This window comes from Monodelphis domestica, chromosome 4, assembly GCF_027887165.1.
Source record: "Monodelphis domestica isolate mMonDom1 chromosome 4, mMonDom1.pri, whole genome shotgun sequence".
NCBI lineage: Eukaryota > Metazoa > Chordata > Mammalia > Didelphimorphia > Didelphidae > Monodelphis > Monodelphis domestica.
Window position 1 is genome coordinate 430,540,543 of NC_077230.1, and position 21,131 is coordinate 430,561,673.

The 21,131-nt window shown below is 69.2% G+C and overlaps 4 protein-coding genes across 7 annotated transcripts; 1 reads left to right on the forward strand and 3 right to left on the reverse strand.

Annotated features, from left to right (window-relative positions):
* Positions 1–627: 627 nt before the first annotated feature.
* ZBTB45 (zinc finger and BTB domain containing 45) lies at positions 628–11,783 on the reverse strand. Of its 4 annotated transcripts, none has more exons than XM_056825481.1 (3): positions 11,592–11,760; positions 1,783–3,253; positions 628–1,004 (listed from the first exon to the last, which is right to left on the reverse strand). In XM_056825481.1, exons 2-3 carry the CDS (start codon positions 3,236–3,238, stop codon positions 748–750), a joined length of 1,713 nt encoding a protein of 570 aa, XP_056681459.1. In that variant the 5' UTR covers positions 3,239–3,253; positions 11,592–11,760; the 3' UTR covers positions 628–747. The 4 variants fall into 4 exon arrangements, with proteins under 4 accessions (XP_056681459.1, XP_056681457.1, XP_056681456.1 ...); XM_056825479.1 differs by having other exon boundaries at positions 629–1,004; positions 11,658–11,783; XM_056825478.1 differs by lacking the exon at positions 11,592–11,760 and adding an exon at positions 4,159–7,344 and having other exon boundaries at positions 629–1,004.
* Positions 11,784–12,100: 317 nt separating this feature from the next.
* Positions 12,101–16,635, forward strand: TRIM28 (tripartite motif containing 28). The gene is made up of 15 exons (XM_056825441.1): positions 12,101–12,757; positions 12,927–13,039; positions 13,166–13,298; positions 13,374–13,626; positions 13,706–13,967; positions 14,051–14,165; positions 14,240–14,316; positions 14,392–14,431; positions 14,524–14,566; positions 14,661–14,883; positions 14,960–15,285; positions 15,417–15,552; positions 15,628–15,714; positions 15,879–16,013; positions 16,091–16,635. The coding sequence occupies exons 1-15, from the start codon at positions 12,277–12,279 to the stop codon at positions 16,265–16,267; spliced, it is 2,601 nt and encodes an 866-aa protein (XP_056681419.1). The 5' UTR covers positions 12,101–12,276; the 3' UTR covers positions 16,268–16,635.
* Positions 16,636–16,690: 55 nt separating this feature from the next.
* On the reverse strand, positions 16,691–18,981 carry CHMP2A (charged multivesicular body protein 2A). Its single transcript, XM_056825498.1, has 6 exons — positions 18,779–18,981; positions 17,564–17,747; positions 17,307–17,486; positions 17,090–17,220; positions 16,948–17,009; positions 16,691–16,870 (listed from the first exon to the last, which is right to left on the reverse strand). Exons 2-6 carry the CDS (start codon positions 17,729–17,731, stop codon positions 16,746–16,748), a joined length of 666 nt encoding a protein of 221 aa, XP_056681476.1. The 5' UTR covers positions 17,732–17,747; positions 18,779–18,981; the 3' UTR covers positions 16,691–16,745.
* Positions 18,982–19,164: 183 nt separating this feature from the next.
* Positions 19,165–20,909, reverse strand: UBE2M (ubiquitin conjugating enzyme E2 M). The gene is made up of 6 exons (XM_056825500.1): positions 20,514–20,909; positions 20,305–20,399; positions 20,103–20,141; positions 19,923–20,026; positions 19,775–19,838; positions 19,165–19,678 (listed from the first exon to the last, which is right to left on the reverse strand). Exons 1-6 carry the CDS (start codon positions 20,620–20,622, stop codon positions 19,538–19,540), a joined length of 552 nt encoding a protein of 183 aa, XP_056681478.1. The 5' UTR covers positions 20,623–20,909; the 3' UTR covers positions 19,165–19,537.
* Between the last annotated feature and the right edge of the window lie 222 nt (positions 20,910–21,131).

A 21,131-nucleotide genomic window follows, 5' to 3' on the forward strand; every position in this document is an offset into this window, starting at 1 on the left:
CTCGCCCGGCTTCGTGGCGGTGACTCCCCCGTCCTTCTGGCCCGTAGAAGGAAATGGCAGCCTTTCGCCAGGAGGACCCCAAGGGCCCACGTGGCCCCATGATGTCGGCCGCCATTCAGGGAAGGCAAAGCAGCAGGGCTCGGCCAGTCCCTCCTGGGGCGCCACCAGGGCTGATTGAGGAAGAGGCAGCAGAACTTCCCCCAGCAGCCCAGAGACACAGGAAGAAGGGCAGCCACGGGGGCCTCCCAGGCCCTCCTCCTCCTCGGCCCCCCCTGGGCTCCACGAGCCGAACCCAGGGCTCCAGGGACCGGCCGGCCCCCTCCCCCAGACGGTCAGGGAGGGAGCTGGAGGCCTGCCACACGCGTGCGTGCGTTCATCTGTCCGTCAGTGAGCTGGGCCGCCGGGCGCTCAACAAGCCTTTATTCAGCTGCCGATGACGTTCCAGGCCCGGCACTACAGGCCGTATGGAGGAGGGGACAGATACAAGCAGAGGGATGTGCACGAAGGGACGGGGAGGGCGACTGGAGGTCCTGGGGGAGCCCCCCTGCCCCGCACCCTTCCTGGCCCCTCTCCCGCAGGTCTCCTCCATGCCGGGCCGGGCGAGGCCATTCACACAGACTTCTTGGAAGGAGGAAGGCCCCGGCCCCCCCGGCCCCCCCTGCCCCCTGGGGCCCCCCTCCCCCGGCCCCCCCGGCCCCCCTTCAGCAGCATCCCAGGTCCCGGGCAGGCCGGGGGCCCTCGGGAGCCTCAGGGCGCCGGGTGGGAGCTGAGGTGCCGCTCCAGCAGCGTGCGGTGGGAGAAGACCTTGGCGCAGAGGGGGCAGGGCACGCGCTCGGGCCGGTGCGTGCGCATGTGCACGTTGAGCGAACTCTTCTGGGTGAAGCGCTTGCAGCACACGGAGCACTGGAAGGCGCGGACGCCCGTGTGCGTCACCATGTGCTTGAGCAGGTAGTCTCGCAGCGAGAAGGAGCGCCAGCACACGGAGCACTGGTGAGGCTTCTCCCCTGGGGACGCGGGACAGGCGGGGGTCAGGGGGCGCCGCTGCCCTCTCTGCCGGCGCGGCCCCCCTCGCAGCCCCCCTCTCAGCCTCTCTCATGGCCCCCCTCTCAGCCTCCCTCACAGCCCCCCTCTCAGCCTCCCTCACGGCCCCCCTCGCAGCCCCCCCTCAGCCCCCCTCGCGGCCCCCCTCGCAGCCTCTCTCGCAGCCCCCCCTCAGCCCCCCTCGCGGCCCCCCTCTCAGCCTCTCTCATGGCCCCCCTCTCAGCCTCCCTCACAGCCCCCCTCGCAGCCTCCCTCACGGCCCCCCTCTCAGCCTCCCTCACAGCCCCCCTCTCAGCCTCCCTCTCAGCCTCCCTCTCAGCCCCCCTCACAGCCCCCCTCTCAGCCTCCCTCACAGCCCCCCCCTCAGCCTCCCTCTCAGCCTCCCTCGCGGCCCCCCTCGCAGCCCCCCTCACGGCCTCCCTCGCAGCCTCCCTCATGGCCCCCCTTGTGGCCCCCCTCTCAGCCTCCCTCATGGCCCCCCTCGCGGCCCCCCTCTCAGCCTCCCTCACGGCCTCTCTCACGGCCCCCCTCGCAGCCCCCCCCTCAGCCTCCCTCGCAGCCCCCCTCTCAGCCTCCCTCACGGCCTCCCTCGCAGCCTCCCTCATGGCCCCCCTTGTGGCCCCCCTCTCAGCCTCTCTCATGGCCCCCCTCTCAGCCTCCCTCGCAGCCTCCCTCATGGCCCCCCTTGTGGCCCCCCTCGCGGCCCCCCTCGCAGCCTCCCCGCCTCCCCTCCCCCCTCACCTGAGTGAATAAACATGTGCTTGGTGTAGTTCTTGCGCGAGCTGAACATCTTCTGGCAGTGGCTGCACTCGTAGGAAGGCAGGTCGGGGGGCCGCAGGCCGGGCCCCTGGGGTGCAGGCGCGTCGCCGTGCTGGAGAGGGAGGGGGCCCAGCCCCCCCAGGCCAGGGGCTGCCGAGGAGGCCGGGGCGGCGCCTCCGCCTCCGCCCGCGGGACCTTCGGGCTGGAGGGGGCTGAAGAAGGCCGGAGGCTGGGGGGGCCCCGGAGGAGGCGCGGGCAGATGGAAGGGAAAGAGGCCGGGGGCCCCCGAGCTCTTCCCCCCCGTCGAGGAGGGGCCGCCGAAGCCCAGGGCCCGGGGCTCGGGGGGCCGAGGTCCGAAGGCAGAGCTCGGAGCGGGCCCCAAGCCGCAGTCGGCACGGGCGGGAGTCTGGGGGGGCCCGTCCAGGGGGGGGGGAGCCGCCTCCCGGGGCGCCCCCTCGGCCACCTCGTCTCCGGGCCACACGGGGATGAAGCCGTCGGGGAACCCCTCTTCGGAGGCCCCCCCGAAATAGTCCCTGGCTCCGGGGGCTTCTGAGGCGGCCAGATCCGGCCCCGGGGCCGGGGGCTCCTTCCGGGGCTCCTTGAGCCCCTCGCCGAAGAAGGCGGCCCCCCCGCACGGACCGAAGCAGCCCCCGCTGCCCTCCTCGTCCTCCGCCCCGTCCTCGGCGTCCTCCTCGTCCTCCTCGTCCTCCTCGTCGGGCCCGTCGCCCTGGCCCGGGCCCTCCCGGGCCCCCTCGTTCCCCCCCGGCCCCGGCGAGGCCTCGGCCTCCTCGTCCTTGACCGCCACGGCCGGCGGCTCCAGCAGCTGCAGCCGCACCGGCTGCCTCTGCTTGCGGCTGTGGCAGCCGTGGGGCCCCGCGTCCACGGCCACGGCCGAGCGCGGCGGCGGCGGTGCCGACAGCAGGTCGCGCAGCTTGTAGCGCACCTCGGCGCCCGGGCCCGGCGCGCAGAGCTCCGCCGCGGGCCCCGGCGCCCCCTCGTCGGGCCCCCGGGCGGCGCCGCGCGCCTGCGAGATGATCTGCGTGCACTCGTCGATGACCGTCTTGATCTGCAGGATGGAGGCGGCCGTGAGCACCTGCAGCGCCTCGCTCTGCGCCACCACCAGCGAGCCGCTGTACAGGAACTCCACGAGCTGCCGCACCGTCTGCGCCGGCACCACCGGCGGCACCAGGATCTCCGAGTGGCCCAGCAGCAGCTTGTCCTGGAAGAAGGGCGAGCCGGCCGCCAGCACGCAGCGGTGCGCCCGCAGCGACGCCTCCCGGATGCGCACCGTCACGTCGCAGAAGTGGCCGCCCAGGCGCTGCCCGTTGAGGGTCTCCAGCAGCGAGCGCGAGAAGTTCTGCAGGTGGATGTAGTGGACCGCCTCGGCGGCCGCCGCAGAAGCCGGGGCCGGGGCCGTGGCCGCCGCCGAGGTCGCCATGGCCGTCCCCCTGCGCTGGAGAGGGACGGAGGGTCAGAGGCGGGCGACCCGGCCCGGGAGATCCCCCGCGCCTTCCCGTGCCCCTGCACCCACGGCCCAGAATCACCCCACTCTACCGCTGCTGGGGGGTCCCGCCAAGCCACCCCCACCCACCGCGGAGCGACCCCCGGCCCCCCCCAAGCGACCCCCGTCACCCCCAGAGCAACCCGTCACCCCCAGAGCAAGCCCTGTGCCACCATCACCCCGAGTGACCCATCACCCCCAGAGCGACCCCTGTCACCCCCAGAGCGACCCATCACCCCCAGAGTGACCCATCAACCCCAGAGCAAGCCCTGTGCCACCCCCAGAGCGACCCGTCACCCCCAGAGTGACCCATCAACCCCAGTGCAACCCATCACCCCGAGTGACCCGTCACCCCCAGAGCGACCCATGTGCCACCCCCAGAGCAAGCCCTGTGCCACCATCACCCTGAGTGACCTGTCACCCCCAGAGCGACCCATCAACCCCAGAGCGACCCCTGTGCCCCCCCACCCGTCCCAGAGCGAGCCCCGTCAGCCCCACCCCCACCCGAGCCCTGTGTTACAAGCTACACCACAGTTTCCCCATTGGTCAGGACCCCAAGACTCTCATACTCTGGTCCCTTCCCTATCAAAGCGCTATACCGTGGGGTCCGGCCTCCTCCCCCTCCTCACTGTTTTTTGTCCCACCCTTTAGGTTCCCCACTGCCCCACAGCGCCCCCTCGGGTCGGGTCCATCCTCGCAGTTGCCCCTGGGTCCCACCCTTTAGGTCCCCTCCGCCAGCGCCCCCTCTGGTCCAGCCCCTCTTCGCAGTTGCCCCTGTGTCTCGTCGTTTAGGTTCCCCCGGCCCCACAGCGCCCCCTCTGATTTGGCCCCTCCTCACGGTTGCCCTTGTGTCTCACCCTTTAGGTTCCCCCCGGCCCCACAGCGCCCCCTCTGGTCGGACTGCGGCCGCCCCGGCCCTCTAGCCCTTCTCTGTAAGGTTGCTCTCTTCTTGTCCGGCACCCACTTCCGGCCTCAATTTCGAGAGGCGGGACTGAGGGAGGCATGGGAAGTGACGTCACACGCAGGACGGTAGGCGATAGGATCAGAGAGACGAGGCCCTGCTGGAAGAATGGCGGTCTCGGAAATACCGGGGAGAGCCCCGCCCCGCCCGACCATAGAGACGAGCGGCCTCTCGGGCTAGGAGGGCTTGGCAGAAGGGGCACCATCGAGAAGGGCCGCTCTCTTCGCCTGGAGGACCAGGGAAAGCGGCCGGTCGGCCGACCAGAAGGGAATGATGGAGTAAACGCACAAGCAAATGGGAGCCCCCGGGCGGTCTCGGGACGCGGCTCCGGCCTGGCCCCAGAGTGGGGAGGCCCCCTTGCCCCGCAGAAAGTGCCAGGCCTCGGCCTCTCCTTGGGCCGGCCCCAGCCAGCAGGCTCCCCTCCCGTTAGCTCCCTGGATCCCCCCCACAACCGGCTGGGAGAGGCCGAGATGATGGAGGAAACTGAGGCAGGCAGCTCGCCCGGAGGGGGAGGGAAGGCAGGCAGCGAAGGGAATAAAGATGGCGGGTCCTGGGGGCCCTGACATGGGGAAGCCGCCCCCCTCAGGCTAGGTGTCAGGCCCTGGGCGAAGGGATTCAGGCAAGGTTCCCAAGATCCTCCGGGGCGGGCACGCCTCCTTCGGCCCATGGTTAAGAGGAGAAAACTGAGGCCAGCAGCGCTGGGAGGCTTGTGGGGGCGGGGTTCTTGACTGGCTCCTTCCATGGCGTCTCCAAAGCAGCTGGGCCGTACATCCAGCCTGAGAGAGCCGTGTGACCCTGGGCAAGTCACTTGACCTCCGCCTCCTGTCCCTGAGGACAGGACAGGCTCCCACCGTCCAGGGAGCGGCTCCCGCCACCTCTGCCAGGTTCACGAGCTCTGCCGCAGAGCCCGTCCTTACCATGCTTGTGCAGAGGGGGGAACTGAGGCAGACAGGTTAAATGACTGGCCCAGGGTCACCTCGCGACTAAGTCTGAAGCTGGATTCGATCTCTGTCCCAGAACCAAGCGCTAGAGTCTCTCAGAGGGCAGCGGGAAGAGCCGGAGGGGAGCGTTCCTCCCCCCAGCCCGGGCCCGGAGCCCACAGCTCTTGGAGTCCAGGATTGTCCGGCCTCCAGGCCGCTCTGAAGGCACTTCCCAGAAGGCTGACGGCTCGGCCAGGAGCCCGGCAGGCCACCAGGGAGCGGCCGAGCTGCCTGGGTGTCTGCTCCGGCCTGGCCCGGTGCTCAGCTCTTGATGAGGCCGATGAAGCCCCGCCAGAAGTCGCACCCACAGCACTTGGGAGGCCCGCAGTCAGATCGAGACTCCTCTTCCCAGTTCCAATCCGTCCTTAGACACTTTAGCTGTGTGACCCCACGGGAATCCCTGCTGGCCTCAGTTTCCCCATTTGTAAAATGAGCTGGAGAAGACAATGATAAGCCATTTTGGACTGCCACCATCTCTAGTGTCCCAAATGGGGTCACAAACATCAGCGCAAAATGACCAAACAATAAATGAGGTCACACACCTCCTATGGATCTGAGGCTGGATTTGAACTCGGGCCTTTCCGACTGCAGGCCTGGGGTGCCAACCTCGCTTCCCACTGATCCGCTAGCCTAGCGGTCTTCCACAGACCTAGGATCCGGGGGGCCTCCACGGCCGTGGCCGCCCCTTCCCTGGCTCCTTCTCGCCTCTGCCCAGGTGCGGCATCTGCCGTGGTGCCATCTGCTGGCCTTTCTTCAAGCTGCATCCTGGCCGGAGGAAGGGGCTAGGCGAGCTGGACTCTGGGCAGCCACAATTTGGGGGAGGGCTGGCGGGGCTCAGGGCTTCCTTGTTTGGCTCGTCTTCTCGCACCAGGTCCGGGCCCAGGCAGGAGCTCTCGACGCGCTTTGCCCCAATCCCTCCCACGAAGTAAAAATGGCACGCAGCGGTGCGGCGAGAGGCACTGTCCACAGCCAGCCGGCCTCAGTTTTCACCATGTCCGCCTGCGGTCCTCCCGTCCAGGGGCAATGGGCCCATCAGGAACGGATGGCGAGGCAACAGGCTGTCAGCCCCTCGCACCCAGAGGCTGGGAGTCTACTCATCATATCCACTGAGCCTCTAAGCCCAAGAGACGCGGTGCTGCCTGAGGGTCCTCTGACACTGTGCCATTCCCGCCCCCAGACACTCCTGCCAGGCAACCTCCCGCCTGGCCTCTGCGAGGGTATACTGGAGAGGCCAGCAGGGGGCAAATGGTGGCTTCTGAAATGCCAGGGCCATCGTCGGGCGGTGGGGGAGGGGGGGGGCCCAAACCGGCGTGCCAGAAGAAAGACACCAGTGGGGAGGGGTGCGAGGGGCCGGGAAAAGCAGCCCCTGCACAAACCCTGCGCCGTGCTCGCGCCAGAGCAGGACAGACAGGCAGGCAGGCGGGGGCCAGAGAAACGGGCATGTCTGTGTTTTCTTTTCCAGAGAGAAGCCAGCCTGCCGCGGAAAGGGCCCCCCTTATCTCGGGCTCTCCCCGGGCTCAGGGCTGGTCAAAGGAGAGGAGTCCGAGATCGGGGCCCCCCGAGGACACGCGCAAGCCTGGGGAAGGGGTCCCAGGGTGGGCCTTTGGGGGAGGTTCTGAAGGCGCCCGACGCCCCTCTCGGCAGTGTCTGGCCTCCCTCGCGGGCTCTGGGGTCCCCCGGCTCAGTCCGCTTTGGGGTCGCGGGCCAGCGGAGGGCAGTGTGAGCAGGAAGCAGACGCCCTGTGGCCTCCCCATTTCATGCCCACAGTTCCCTCGGAAGGCTGAGAAGGGGAAGAGAAAAGGGTTTTCCCATGCAGAGGCGCAGAGCCCATTTGGGGGACCCCAAGCTCTGGGGATCTGGCGGAAAGCAGGCCCCAAGACAGGCCAGGCTCCGGCCTGTCCCCCTGCAGGTCTGTGGACTCCCTCACCTCCTGCGCCGGGGAAGGGGCTTTACACCGAGCTTCCTGTGAGGCCGGGAAGGCCTTTTACTTCCTTCTCCAGGTTTCCTTTTTGTCTCTCGAGAAGCTCCCTAGCAAGGAAGGACCTCTGACTCCCCTCTCCTTGCTCCCCAGAAGGGCCTCCCCGGCCAACGTCCCCGGCCCCCCCGGCCCGATGTCCCCCTCCCCCCAGCCTCCCCGGGCCAACGTCCCCCCTCCTGGCCTCTCCGGCACGATGTCCCCCTCCCCCCAGCCTCCCCGGCCCGATGTCCCCCTCACCACGGCCTCCCCGGCCAACGTCCCCCCCCCGGCCCCCCCGGCCCGATGTCCCCCTCCCCCCAGCCTCCCCGGGCCAACGTCCCCCCTCCTGGCCTCTCCGGCCCGATGTCCCCCTCCCCCCAGCCTCCCCGGGCCAACGTCCCCCCTCCTGGCCTCTCCGGCACGATGTCCCCCTCCCCCCAGCCTCCCCGGCCCGATGTCCCCCTCACCACGGCCTCCCCGGCCAACGTCCCCCCTCCCGGCCCCCCCGGCCCGATGTCCCCCTCCCCCCAGCCTCCCCGGCCCGATGTCCCCCTCCCCACGGCCTCCCCGGCACGTCCAGGGCCACAGGGGAACGCGTGGGGTCCAGAGAAGGCCCAAAGGTCGGCCCATGTCCAAAGAGGCTACGAATGCCGTGAGAGCCGGCGGAGGAGAGGGGAGAAGAGAAGCCAGAAAGGCGGGAAGGGACGACGGTGTAAAACGCTGGGAAAGGCGGCAGAGCCGGGAGAAGCGGAAGGGGCAGTCGGCTGGCCCCAGAGACGGGCGACCCCCAGGGCCTGGCCCTGACCGCTCTTCTGGCCCGAGCCGGCGCGCAGTAGGGATGCCAAGATGGACGGGGGCTAAAACGAAGGTCAGCTCAAAGAAGGAAGGCAGGAAGTCACCCAGGCAGAGGCCAAACCTTTACTGGGCTCCCCCAGCCGCCCCTTCCACACAAACAGGGCAGCAGGAAATGGCCCCCAAAAGACACCAAAGCACCGTCGGGGGACGAGGGGCGCACAGGGGATGCCCTGGGGAGGACGCTGGGCCCACTCAGCATCTAGATGACCCTCCCCCGAACCCTAGGGTTAGCCCCCAGGCATCCGGCGGGCAGGAGGGAAACTGGAGGAGGAAGGACGGGGAGTCCAAGAAGAAACCCGAAGACGCGGAGCGCGATCTGCTGGGCCAGGACTTCAGCGGGAACAAATGTGGCCTTCAGAGCCCTTCAATGAGTTCAGACACGGAAGAACGCGGAAGCACAACACCCAACTCAAGCAAAGGTGACCGATGTCCAAGCCGGGCCAAGGAGCTCTCGGAGGACAGGACAAGAGAAAAGGAAAACCCCAAGGCCACACGCTGACCGCACGCTGGCCGCACACTTACTGCACGCTGGCCGCACACTAAGTGCACACTGACCGCCTGCTGGCCTCACACTTACTGCACGCTGGCCGCCTGCTGGCCGCACACTTACTGCACGCTGGCCGCCTGCTGGCCGCACACTAAGTGCACGCTGACCGCCTGCTGGCCTCACACTTACTGCACGCTGGCCGCACACTAAGTGCACACTGACCGCCTGCTGGCCTCACACTTACTGCACGCTGGCCGCACACTAAGTACACACTGACCGCCTGCTGGCCTCACACTTACTGCACGCTGGCCGCCTGCTGGCCGCACGCTTACTGCACGCTGGCCGCACGCTGACCGCCTGCTGGCCGCACACTAAGTGCATTCTGACCGCCCGCTGGCCGCACACTTACTGCACGCTGGCCGCCTGCTGGCCGCACACTAAGTGCACGCTGACCGCCCGCTGGCCGCACGCTTACTGCACGCTGGCCGCACGCTGACCACCTGCTGGCCTCACACTAAGTGCACTCTGACCGCCTGCTGGCCGCACACTTACTGCACGCTGACCGCCCGCTGGCCGCACACTTACTGCACGCTGGCCGCCTGCTGGCCGCACACTAAGTGCACGCTGACCGCCTGCTGGCCGCACACTTACTGCACGCTGGCCGCCTGCTGGCCGCACACTTACTGCACGCTGGCCGCCTGCTGGCCACACACTAAGTGCACGCTGACCGCCTGCTGGCCGCACACTGCACGCTGGCCGCCTGCTGGCCGCACACTAAGTGCACGCTGACCGCCTGCTGGCCGCACGCTTACTGCACGCTGGCCGCACGCTGACCGCCTGCTGGCCGCACACTAAGTGCACGCTGGCCGCCTGCTGGCCGCACACTTACTGCACGCTGGCCGCCTGCTGGCCGCACACTAAGTGCACGCTGACCGCCTGCTGACCGCATGCTGGCCCCCCGCTGGCCGCCCGCTCGAACAGCTCGGCTTGGACACGGAAGTTCTGCCAGTCGCCCCTCCTCACAAGACTACTCGGTATCCACCAGAATACACAGGAGGGAATGGAATGGGGGCGGAGCCCAGGCTGCCCACCTGCACATCTGAGCCTTCTCGCTAAACAAAGGTTCTCAAGAGGGACCTGAAAGGCTATGAGGGCGGCCGCCAGCAGGGATGGAGAGGGTGCAAGGAGCCAGGTCAGGTGTGCCAACCGCCGGGCTCTGCTTATTGCTGCTCACTTTTTTCAATGGTGTCTGGCTCTCGGGGAACCTGTGTGAGGCCTCGGCACAGATCCTGGAGTGGTTTGCCACTTCCGTTTTGCACCCATTTTACAGATGAGTCAACTGAGGCACTTGTTCAGGGCCCCACAGCTGCTACGGAGGGGCTTCCTGACTGAAGGCCTGGCAGTAAGCGAGAAAAGTGCGCTATGATGAAAGGACAGACAGAGGACAAACGCTGGCAACCAAGGGCCAACGGCCGGCGCTCATGATGACCGGGCGCTTCGGGAGCAGCCCGCGGCCGGCCGGGCTCTCCCACCCGAAGGAGCCTAAAGAAGGAGCCCCTGGGGGAGGCCCCTTGCAACAGGCTCGCCCGCAGATCCAGGCCGTTTCACTGGAAGAGGAAGCACCCAAGAGGCAGATGCCAAAGAGGGGCGACAAGAAAACTGGCACCGCCACTGGCTGGTCTCCTTCGAGGGGACGCCGAAGCAGGAGGGATAAAAGAGTGGCCGGCTCGGCCGAGGCGGAGAACCCAGAAGAAATGGGGCGCCTTGAGCAGGGCACACCCAGAGACTGCCAGAGAGCCACAGGAGCTTTCGGCAGAACCAGGGCCGACCCAGAAGCATCCCCCACCCTCCAGAGGAGAGGGCCCTTGGGGTCTTCTCTCCCTGGGGGGGGTCCAAAGGAAAGGAGGGCTACCAGAAGGGGCTGCAGCCCAGGGCCGGCCCCAGGGGATGAGCACTGGGGAAGGGCCCCACCCTTCCTCCCCAAAGCCCATGGGGCACATGGCGGGGGAGGGGAAGATGACCGCCCCTCCCCCAACCCATGGCTTCCCTTACAAAGGGCAAGGGCGGGAAGCCTGGTCCCTGCTCATGGTTAGGCTGTGCCAACCTCCAGAAAAGGGCCGGATCCCTGTGCAGTGGTGGGACTCTCTGGCGCCCCCTCAGCACTGGAGCAGCCCCTGGGGTGCCCCGGGGGGTTCCTGGAATTGGGCCTCTCCAGTGGCACCCGCTATTTGCCCAAGACTGGCACACCAGCACCAGGACCGGGGACGGGTCAGGAACTGGGCCGGGGGTGAAGGACACCAAGAAGCGCCCCAGAGCTGTGTCGTGGGGGGACCCCCAAAGAAGCTGTTGACCCCCGGCTTCTCGGACCCCAAAGGGTAGAACTGAGCAGGGTTCGGCCCGCACCTAGGGGTGCGCTTGTGTGCCTGGGCGCCAATGTGGCCACCCTTGGCTTTGTTACCCACTCTGGCCCCTTTGACAGGGGGGGAAACGGAGGCAGAGATTTGCCCAGGGTCACACAGCTACCAAGGAGGGGAGGCCAGAAGAGGGAACACAAAGAGGGGGGAGGGGGCACTGGTGGAGAAGGATAGACACTGAACGCGGAGGCGGGGACGACACTTGGAAAGACCTGAGTTCAAATCCAGTCCCAGTCATGGAGACAAGGGGTGGAAGCTCGGGTCTGGTCTTGGCTGCCTGCCTCGGTTTGCCTGTGTGTAAAATGGGCAGGCTAGCTTCTCCCCTGGGGTTATGGAGAGGCTCGAACGCCGCTAAAGAAGGGAATGCTTTGCAACCGCTGAGGCGCGGTGCGGACGCGCTGCCTTCACCATTATCTTCTCCCCTCAGCCCTCCGAGCCAGCCTCTCCCCAAGAGGCAGTAGCCTGGTTCGCACGCATGCGCAAAATGGACAGGGAGAGGGGGTGGCGGTGGTCTAGTAGCCTCGGAGAGGAACGTCCCTGAAATCGGAGCCCTTGCGCTTGCGCACCCCTGCGGAGCACTCCCTCCCCTCCATTCCCGCCTCGGGTTTCCCCTCCACCACCGCCCCCACTGCGTACTAGGCCGCTTAGAAGAAGTGCGCACGCGCCAATCCCGTCTCCGCCCCTGGCGCCTTTCTTCAGCACCTGGACCCTGGGCCCCGCCCACGCACGGGGCGTCTTGGCGTCAAGTCGTCGCGGCGCGCGGGGGCCGAGAGCAAGGCGGTTGGCGGGCGGTGCGGTGACGTCGGTTATTTAGCCCCGCCCCCTCGGCGTGCGTTCTCTTTTGCCCCTCCTACGTCTCCTGCTCCTGCTCCTGTTCGAGCGCTGCTCCTCCCGTTCCTCTTTGCTCCCTCTCGCGCTCCTACTCCCGTTCTCTTCGCCGCGGCACGGCCGCGGACCCCTCGCCGGCGTCGGGCGCCGTAGCAGCTAGCCCAGCAGCCGCGTTCTTTCATCCATTCTTACGCGGGCTCCGAGGCGGCGCGTGGCGCAGGCCTGGGCCGTTGGCTAGGCGAGCGAAGTCGAGCGGGGCCGAGCGGCGGCGGCGGCGGCGGCGGCGGCGCGCACCGCAGTGCGCCTGCGCGAGGCGGGAGCGCCAGCCCGCCCCTCCCCTTCTCTTGGGCGCGCGCTCGTTGAGACGCGCACAGCGCTGTGAGCGAGCCCGCGCCTGAACCACCCCCCTTGGCCTCGGCGGCAGCAGCGGCGGCGGCGGGAGCGCGAGCGAATCCGCGTGAGGCCCGGGCCGAACCTCGGCGGAGAGCGCGGGATGGCGGCGTCTGTGGCGGCGGGCGCAGGCAGCCCCGGCTCCGGAGACGGGCCCGCGGGCTCGGACAAACGTGGCCCCGGGGGCCCCGGAGGAGCGAGCTCGGCGGCTGGCGCGAGCTCGGCCGGGGGCCCCTCGGGCTCGGGCCCCGCTGCGGCCTCATCTTCAGCGGCCGGGGGCCCCTCGGGGGGCGGCACCGGCGCGGCGGGCTCAGGGGCAGGCCCAGGCCCTGCAGCCGCCTCGGGCTCGGCGGGGGGCTCGGGCGGGGGCGCGAGCGAGGCTGCTGAGCTGCTGGAGCACTGCGGCGTGTGCCGCGAGCGTCTGCGGCCCGAGCGCGAGCCGCGCCTGCTGCCCTGCCTGCACTCGGTGTGCGGCCAATGCCTGCTGCTCGGGCCGGCCTCCGCGCAGGGCGGTGCCGCCGGGCCCACCTCCGGGACCGCGGCCGCCACAGCCTCGGCGGCCAACAACGGCGGTGACGGCGCTGGTGAGCCTGGGACCGGGAGGGGGAGGGGCGCCGCGTGCGGCCGCCGCAGGCCCTTTGTTCGGGGTGACGCCACCTCCCCCAGGCAGGCGGGAGGGGGTGGGATGGCCCAGGGAGGCATCAGCGGGCCCCCTCCCCCACCCCAGCCTCAAAGCCGCCCCCTCCCCCGCAGTGGTCGACTGCCCGGTCTGCAAACAGCAGTGCTTCGCCAAGGACATCGTGGAGAACTATTTCATGAGAGACAGCGGCACCAAGGCGGCCCCCGACCCCAAGGATGCCAACCAGGTGAGCCCCGGGGAGCGCCACGCCCCCTCCCCGGGAAGCCCGGGTGGGCCACGCCCCCTCCGCCCTGGGTGGGGAGGTGGGGGCGGGGCTCCCCTTGAGGCCCGCGCCTGCCTCGGTCTCCCCCAGTGCTGCACCAGCTGCGAGGACAACGCCCCGGCCACTAGCTACTGCGTGGAGTGCTCCGAGCCTCTGTGCGAGACGTGCGTGGAGGCCCACCAGCGGGTCAAGTACACCAAGGACCACACCGTGCGCTCCACAGGTGGGCGGGGCCCGCGCGGGGGGGGGGAGGGGGCGGGGCCCGGAGCCGGCTGACCCTGACCCTCGTCCTGGGCAGGCCCCGCCAAGTCCCGCGACGGCGAGCGCACCGTCTACTGCTCGGTGCACAAGCACGAGCCGCTGGTGCTGTTCTGCGAGAGCTGCGACACCCTCACGTGCCGCGACTGCCAGCTCAACGCCCACAAGGACCACCAGTACCAGTTCCTGGAGGACGCCGTGCGCAACCAGAGGAAGCTGCTGGCCTCGCTGGTCAAGCGCCTGGGCGACAAGCACGCCACCCTGCAGAAGAACACCAAGGAAGTGCGCACCTCGTGAGTGCCGCGCCCCGCCCCCGCGCGCGCCCCGCCCCCTGCCCCGCCCCTGCCCCGCCCACACGCTCTGTCCCCCCAGGATCCGCCAGGTGACCGACGTGCAGAAGCGGGTGCAGGTGGACGTCAAGATGGCCATCCTGCAGATCATGAAGGAGCTGAACAAGCGCGGCCGCGTGCTGGTCAACGACGCCCAGAAGGTGACGGAGGGCCAGCAGGAGCGCCTGGAGCGCCAGCACTGGACCATGACCAAGATCCAGCGGCACCAGGAGCACATCCTGCGCTTCGCCTCCTGGGCCCTGGAGAGCGACAACAACACGGCGCTGCTGCTCTCCAAGAAGCTGGTGCGGGGCGGGCGGGGGCGGGGCGGCTGGGGGGGGCGGGGGCACCCCCGGGCGGGGCGCCGCCTCACCCGCTGCTCCCGCAGATTTACTTCCAGCTGCACCGAGCGCTCAAGATGATCGTGGACCCGGTGGAGCCGCAGGGCGACATGAAGTTCCAGTGGGACCTCAACGCGTGGACCAAGAGTGCCGAGGCCTTCGGTGGGTGCCGGGCCGTGGGGGGGGCGCCCGGGGTCCCCGGCCGCCGAGCCAACCCCTTCCTTGTCCCTCCACAGGCAAGATCGTGTCCGAGAGGAGCGGCCCCGGCTCCATGGCCCCCCCGCGGGCCCCTGGCAAGCCCGGGGGCAACCAGGTGAGGGGGGGGGCCGGGGAGGGGGGGCTCTGCTGGGGGCTGGCCGAGTCTGACCTCTGACCTCTGACCTCCCAGGCCATGGACCTGCAGGAAGGCTACGCCAGCTACGGCCCAGGTGAGTGCGGGCGGGCGGGCAAGGCCACCAGGGCTGGGCAGGCCGGGCTGAGGCCGGAGCCTGGGCTCACCCCGACCTGCCTCCCTCCACAGATGACCCGTACAGCGCCGAGCCCAACGTGTCCAGAATGAAGAGGTGAGGGGGGGCTGCCGGGCAGAAGAGGCTGGGGGGGCTGCGGAGGGGGGCTGCCGGGAGGGGGGGCGGCCCCCCTCATCCCAGCCCTCCGCAGGCCCCCGTCCGGCGGAGAGGGGGAAGTGAGCGGCCTCATGAGGAAGGTGCCCCGCGTGAGCCTGGAGCGCCTCGACCTGGACCTGACGGCCGACAGCCAGCCCCCCGTCTTCAAGGTCTTCCCGGGCACCACCAACGAGGACTACAACCTCATCGTCATCGAGAGGGGGGGGCAGCCGGGGGCGCCCGGAGGCCCCCCCATGCCCCCCATGGCCATGGTCAAGGTGAGGAGGAGAAGAGGGGGGCCGGGGGGGGGGGCACCCTGGGCGCGGCACTCACCGCCGCCCGCCTCTCCCCCAGGAGGAAGAGACCGAGGCGGCCATCGGGGCGCCCCCAGGGGTGGAGGGCCTGGAGACGAAGCCGCTGCTGCTCCCCCCCTTGGAGGCCGCGGGGCCCGAGGGCCCCCACCTGGCCTCCCCCAGCGGCAGCACCGGCTCCGGCCTGGAAGTGCTGGGCGGCCCGGACGGGGCGGCCTCGGCCAGCTCGGCGGCCGGCCCGGGAGCCGTGGACGACAGCGCCACCATCTGCCGCGTCTGCCAGAAGCCCGGCGACCTGGTGATGTGCAGCCAGTGCGAGTTCTGCTTCCACCTGGAGTGCCACCTGCCTGCCCTGCAGGAAGTGCCCGGGTAGGGGGCGGCCTGGGGCTGGGGGGGCGGCGGGGGGGCCTCCTGACCGGGGGGGGGGGGGGGCGGCGGGGGGCCTCCTGACCGGGGGAGGGGGGGGCGGCGGGGGGCCTCCTGACCGGGCCTTCCCCCAGGGAGGAGTGGAGCTGCTCGCTGTGCCAGGAGATGGTGGACTGCAAGGACGAGGTGCCCCTGCCGGGCCCCGAGAGTGTGGCCTTGACCCCCGAGGGGGACGCGTGCCCCGCCAAGCTGTCCGCTTCCAACCAGCAGGTAGGTCCGGGCGGGAGGGGCCGGGGCGGGAGGGGCCCGCCGGGCACTCGCTGACCGCCCGTCTCGCCCCTGCAGAAGTGTGAGCGTGTGCTGCTGGCCCTGCTGTGCCACGAGCCGTGTCGCCCGCTGCATCGACTGGCCACGGACCCCACGCCCTCGGCCGTGAGTGCCGCCGCCCGGGGGGGGGGGGAAAGGGGAGGGGGGACTCGGGGCTGAGGCCTTGTGCACTGCCCCGGGGTGGGGGAGGGGAGGGGGGCTCGGGGCTGAGGCCTTGTGCACTGTGGGGGGAGGGGGGCCCCGGCTGAGGCCTTGTTCCGCCCTCCCAGGAGCAGCCGGGCACCCTGGACCTCACTCTGATCCGAGCCCGCCTCCAGGAGAAGCTGTCGCCGCCCTACGGCTCCCCCCAGGAGTTTGCCCAGGACGTGGGCCGCATGTTCAAGCAGTTCAATAAGCTCACCGAGGTGAGGGGGGGGTCTGGAGGGGGGGGGGCCTGCCTGGGGGGGCGGCCCGGCTCCTCCAACCCTGCTGTCCCCCCCAGGACAAGGCTGATGTCCAGTCCATCATCGGCCTGCAACGCTTCTTTGAGACTCGCATGAACGAGGCCTTCGGGGACACCAAGTTCTCGGCTATCCTGGTGGAGCCCCTCCCTCCCCCCATCCCGGGCCCCGGCCTGGCCCCTCCGGAGCTGGTGGGCGGCCCCAGCGACGGTAACTGAGCCCCCCCCCCCCCCCCATGGCTTCATGGCCCCTCACTCATCCCCCCTCCTGTCTCGGCCCTCTGCCCCCCCCCATGCGGTTTTTACTTGTATCCATTGAATAAAGACGGAACCCAGGAGCCCGAGGCCCCAGTCATGAAGGTGCAGAATGAGCGGCGGGTGGCCCCCGCGGGAGTAGACAGACAGCTGGAAGGGCTGCCATCGGGTTGGTTTTCATGACAATCCCTGGAGGAGGCTGGGGAGCCCCCTGCGCTGCCCCCCTCCCCCAGGCGGGCCGCCTTTGCTTTCCTTTGTCACCTGCTTCTTGTTCTGAGCTTGGAGTTCACGAGACACCCATCCAATAAACTTGCTGGCCATGCCTCTCCCCACGCCTGCCTGCCTGCGCTGTTCTTGGGGGGGGGGGACATAGAGAGCCGGAGCCGGGGGGGCGCCTCAGACACTTTATTGGGACACACACACACACCCCCCCTCCGCCGCCTCAGTCCCTCCTCAGGTTCTTGAGTCGCTCCTCCAAGTCCGCGTCGGCGTCCGCCAGGGCCGCCGAAGGTTCCGCCTTCTTGCCACCCGCAGCCACGGAGAGGGAGCCGCCCGTGGAGGGGAGATCTGCAGGAGAGCAGGGAGGGGGGTCAGGGATGGGCGCAGGTGCTGGGGGGGGGCGCGGGGGCAGGGGGGACACTCACTGGACAGCTCGTCGGTCAGGCTCAGGCCCAGTTCGTCCAGTACTTGGGACACAACAGCGTCACTGGGGGAAGCAGAGAAAAGGCAGTGAGGGGGGGAGGCTTTGAGGAACCCCCCCCCAGAACAACCCTGGCCTCACCCAACCTTTCCTCCTCATCCTCCTCGTCTCCCATGGCGTCGTCAATGGCGTCGTTCATCATCTCCTCCTTCATGTCCATGATCTCGGCCTGCCGCTCAAACTCCATCATGATCTTCTGGATCTGGGGCAGCTTGAGCTAGGGAAGGTGGGAGGACGACATGTGGGCAGGAGCTCCCCCCACCCACGGGTGCCCTTCCCCAGGACTCGGGCTGGCTTACCCACCTGCCTGTTCATGGTCCCCATGGCTTTGGTGACACCCTTCATGGCCTGCGCCATGGAGTTGTTGGACTTCAGGGTCTGGATCTTCAGGGACACGGCCTGGATGTTGGCCCGCATCATCACAAACTTGCTGACGTAGCGGCGGGTTCGCACCAGATCTCGGGCCATGATTTTCACGGCGTCCTGGGGGACAGCAGGCATGACGCAGGGGGCCCCCCCAGGACCAGACCCCCCCCCCAGCCCCCAGGGTGCCTCGTCACCATCTGGCCCTGCTTGGCCATCTTCTTGATGTCGGCGATGATCTTCTTCTCCTGGGTTTCCAGCTTCTGCCGCTCCCTGTCCAGCTCGCGCATGGCGCGGTTCAGGGCCCTCTGGTTCTGGCGAAGCAGCTCCTCTGGGGTTTTCCGGCGCCCAAAGAGCAGGTCCATGGTGGCCACACCGGAGCTGTGGGAGCCAGTCAGTCAGGGCCCTGCACACATGCCAGACCCCCCTTTGGGCCACTTTCTCATTTCTGTCCCTGGGGCCCAGGGCAGGGCCTAGCACACAAGAAGAAACTATCAGGACCATCAGGGCGCTGGGGGCCAGAGTATGCCAGATTTCATCCTGGAGGCTACTGAACGGTGATGAGGGTCTGGACCGGTTGGGGGCTGAGTCACAAGAGAGAAGGAGCATCCCAGGAGCCTAGCAGAGGTGAAATGAACCAGAGGGCGCAGAACTGACAATGACTAGGTGAAACGGACCAGAGATGCCGCCAGGGCCAGTGTGAAATTGGCAGACCTTAGCACCCTAGCTGCTGGGGGAACCAGGATGACTCCTAGGTCGTGGGAGGGACTCATCCTGCCCAACACAGAAGCTTGAAAGGGTGATGTGGAGGGCGTAGCCATGTCCCGGAAACCCAGGAAGCCAGATGGTTAGGGATGAGGGGGCAGAGGGCTCAAATCCCACAGCGCCCCTAGGTGCAAGCTTGAGGGGCCATAATCCAAACCCCAAAACCCGAAAGGATCTTAAGAAAGTCCCCATTCTCAGGACTCTCCGGGTCTGGGAGATCTCAGTTCGAATTCTATCCCGACAGCCAGGCTGTGTGACCCTGGGCAAGTCACTCCCCGTTTCCAGCAGTTCCTGCCCCGCCCCCCCCTTATGGAGTTGCAGACCAGGTTCGACCAGCCCAGAAAGGAGTCTAAAGGAGGCTGCCACTGCTCCCCTGCCCCGGCGCTGTGTACGCCGTGGGGTTACCCGGATTACCGAGAGTTTGGTTAGGATGGCTGCAACCAAGACTGAGGGCCCTCGGGAGGGCGTGCAAGGCCAGACGCCGGCGCCGGGGGAGACTCCCTGCGGCAGGCCCCAAAGTCAGGAACCCCTAGGGAGGGAGTTGGGTTCCGAGAGGGTACGGGTCTAGGTCTGGGAGGGCGGGGACTCCTGGGGGCGGCGGGGGGGAGGGGGTAACGTTCCGAATAGGGGGCGAGGCCTTCACTCACCAGCCCCAGACCGAGGCACAACCGCCGCCTTCGGTAGGCTGCCCCCCGGGTCGCGCTGCCCTAGCCGGCCCCTGCTCGCCCAACCCGCTCTACCGCCGCCCGGGGTCGTCTCGCCGCCGCCCGCTTTCTCCCAGAACCCGCCGCTGCTTCCGGAGTCTGGCGCCGTGACGTCACTGCCGCGCGCCCCACCCCGGGCGCCGCACTGCGCAAGCGCACTAGGTCGGGCCTGCCACAGAGGGAGCCTGCGCAGAGGGCAGGACGGCAGCCCCGCCCCCTCTCTTCCCGGGCCGCGGGTCTTTTTGGCCCCCCGACCCGGGCCAAAAGCGCACCCCCGGGGGCCGGCGGACGGACGGACGCACAGACAGAAGGCCACGAGGCAAAAGCGCTGCATCAACATTCCCCTTTAATAACCTGACACGAACTCGAGTGGGAGAGGGGGCGGGGTCCGGGGACAATCCAATTCATTTCCCTTCTCTGATCTGGACGACGGGGGCGGGGGCGGGCGGCGCCCATCAATCACGTGGTTTAAAAAAAAAAAACTAAACCCAAAAACGAACTGGGGGCGGGGCGGCCGGAGACCCCTCCTCCCGCGCGAGGCCCCGGCCCCCAATAAATATGTGGCCCGGAAGCCGAGGGGGGCCCCAGCCCCGGGCCGCCCCCCTCCCCCGCCCGGGCCGGGAGGGGAGGGGGGAAGGAGGGGGGGTCCGGCCCGGGTGGGGGGGTTGGGGGGGCTGTCCGTCCGTCCGTCTGCCCGCCCCCCTATTTGAGGCAGCGCTCGAAGTACGTGGAGCCGATGTAGCCGCCGCGCATGGAGCGCTGCACGTTCTGCTCGAAGAGGCGCCGGTTGTTCTGCAGGACCTCGGCCGCCTCCTTGTTCAGGGGGTCCTCGGGGTTGGGCTCCTGAGGAGACGGGCCGCGCGGGCAGGGCAGGTCAGGGCAGGCCCGGCCCGCGGAGCCCCCCGGCGCCTCCCCCTCCCGCGGCCGCCCCCCTCTCACCAAGAACAGATACTGCAGCCCGTAGATGATGGAGTTTATCGTTAGCACTGGCTTCCAGTCCTCTCTGCAGAAGGAAGGGGAAGGAGGCCGGCCGCGTGAGCAGCTCCCGCCCCTCCCCCCGGCCCCCCCCCCGGCCGGCCCCCCCTACCTGAGGATGTTGAGGCAGACATTGCCTTCAAGGTCGATGTTGGGGTGGTACACCATGGTCTCGCACTTCACCTTGGGCGGGTCGTGGGGGTAACCCTGGCCAACCTGCAGGCGGGCACGAGGCGGTCAGGCCCGGGCCTGCGCCGGCCCCCCGGCCCTCCCCGGGGAATCGGGGACTTACCTTAAAACTAAACACAAACTTGCCACCCTTGTAGAAGCCCTGGGAAGAGAAGGGAAGGGGAAGGAGGGGAGGCTTTCGGCCGCCCTCCCTCAGCACCCCCGCCTGCCGGCCCCCCGCCCGGGCCCCCCGGCCCCGCGGGGCTGGAGCGCCTGCCCACGAGAGCCCCGAGGGTGGGGCGGGCGGGCGCCGTGACAGCGCTCACCTCATCGGGGCAGATGACCAGCTTGAAGTTGAGGAGGTCGTCCTGGTCCGAGAAGTCGATCTCGCAGGTCTTGGGCAAGTTGAGCTCATTAATGTCTGCAGGGAGAGAAGGGGAAGTGAGCGGGAGAGGCCCGGGAGGGAGGGCCCCGGGAGGGAGGGGGCCCCCGGGACGGGGGGGGCCTCGCCCCGCGCCCTCTGGCCCCGGGCCACCTTTCTGGATGCGGAGCTGCGCGGCCGAGGCCTTCTTGCTGCTGCCCTTGGTGCCGCCCGCCGACTCCTCCTCCTTCTTCTGCTGCTTCAGGGAGAACAGCTTGATCATCCTGCCGCCGCCGCCGCCTTCTCGGGGCCCTGGCCGGCTGGCCGCCCCCGCCCACTGTCCGCCGCCGCCTCCTGCCGCCTGCCCGCCCCGGCTCCGGCCCCGGCCCGGCTCCGGCTCCGGCCCGGCTCCTCCGCGTTCCGGCCCCGGCTGCTCCGCTCAGCGCCGCGCCGCGCGGCCCGTCTCGGCTCCCGTAGCTCGCTCGGGGCGCTTCGGAAGCCCTCGGCTCCCTCCGGAAGGGTTCGGCTTCGCTCGGGTGCCTTCGGCAGTAGGGTTCGACTCCGCCCCGCCCCCCGCCCGGCGGCCGCTCTCGGCCCCGCCCCCTCCTCGCCTCTTCCTTCTCGGTCCCGGATCGGGTGCCTGGCTGCCCTCTCTCTTTCTCCTCTCTCGTTCACAGACTTCTTGCCGGCTTCAACCTGGGCCCGGCCCTCAGCCTGGGCGGTCGCGGAGGGCCTCGACAACGGTCTCGGGGCGCCCTGCCGCTTCGGTGATTTCCGCGGCCACCTCCCCCG

Excerpts from the sequence above, each read along its gene's own strand:
- TRIM28 (XM_056825441.1), top strand. The coding sequence starts at position 12,277 with ATGGCGGCGTCTGTGGCGGCGGGCGCAGGCAGCCCCGGCTCCGGAGAC. Across the intron at positions 13,040-13,165 it reads ACCCCAAGGATGCCAACCAG|TGCTGCACCAGCTGCGAGGA; the intron begins GTGAGCCCCGGG and ends GGTCTCCCCCAG. Across the intron at positions 14,884-14,959 it reads CCCCCATGGCCATGGTCAAG|GAGGAAGAGACCGAGGCGGC; the intron begins GTGAGGAGGAGA and ends CCTCTCCCCCAG.
- CHMP2A (XM_056825498.1), bottom strand. The coding sequence starts at position 17,731 with ATGGACCTGCTCTTTGGGCGCCGGAAAACCCCAGAGGAGCTGCTTCGC. Across the intron at positions 17,487-17,563 it reads TGGCCAAGCAGGGCCAGATG|GACGCCGTGAAAATCATGGC; the intron begins GTGACGAGGCAC and ends GCTGTCCCCCAG. Across the intron at positions 17,221-17,306 it reads TGGGGACCATGAACAGGCAG|CTCAAGCTGCCCCAGATCCA; the intron begins GTGGGTAAGCCA and ends CACCTTCCCTAG.
- ZBTB45 (XM_056825481.1), bottom strand. The coding sequence starts at position 3,238 with ATGGCGACCTCGGCGGCGGCCACGGCCCCGGCCCCGGCTTCTGCGGCG. Across the intron at positions 1,005-1,782 it reads GCACATGTTTATTCACTCAG|GGGAGAAGCCTCACCAGTGC; the intron begins GTGAGGGGGGAG and ends CCGCGTCCCCAG.
- UBE2M (XM_056825500.1), bottom strand. The coding sequence starts at position 20,622 with ATGATCAAGCTGTTCTCCCTGAAGCAGCAGAAGAAGGAGGAGGAGTCG. Across the intron at positions 20,400-20,513 it reads GCAGCTCCGCATCCAGAAAG|ACATTAATGAGCTCAACTTG; the intron begins GTGGCCCGGGGC and ends CTCTCCCTGCAG. Across the intron at positions 20,142-20,304 it reads TGGTCATCTGCCCCGATGAG|GGCTTCTACAAGGGTGGCAA; the intron begins GTGAGCGCTGTC and ends TTCTCTTCCCAG.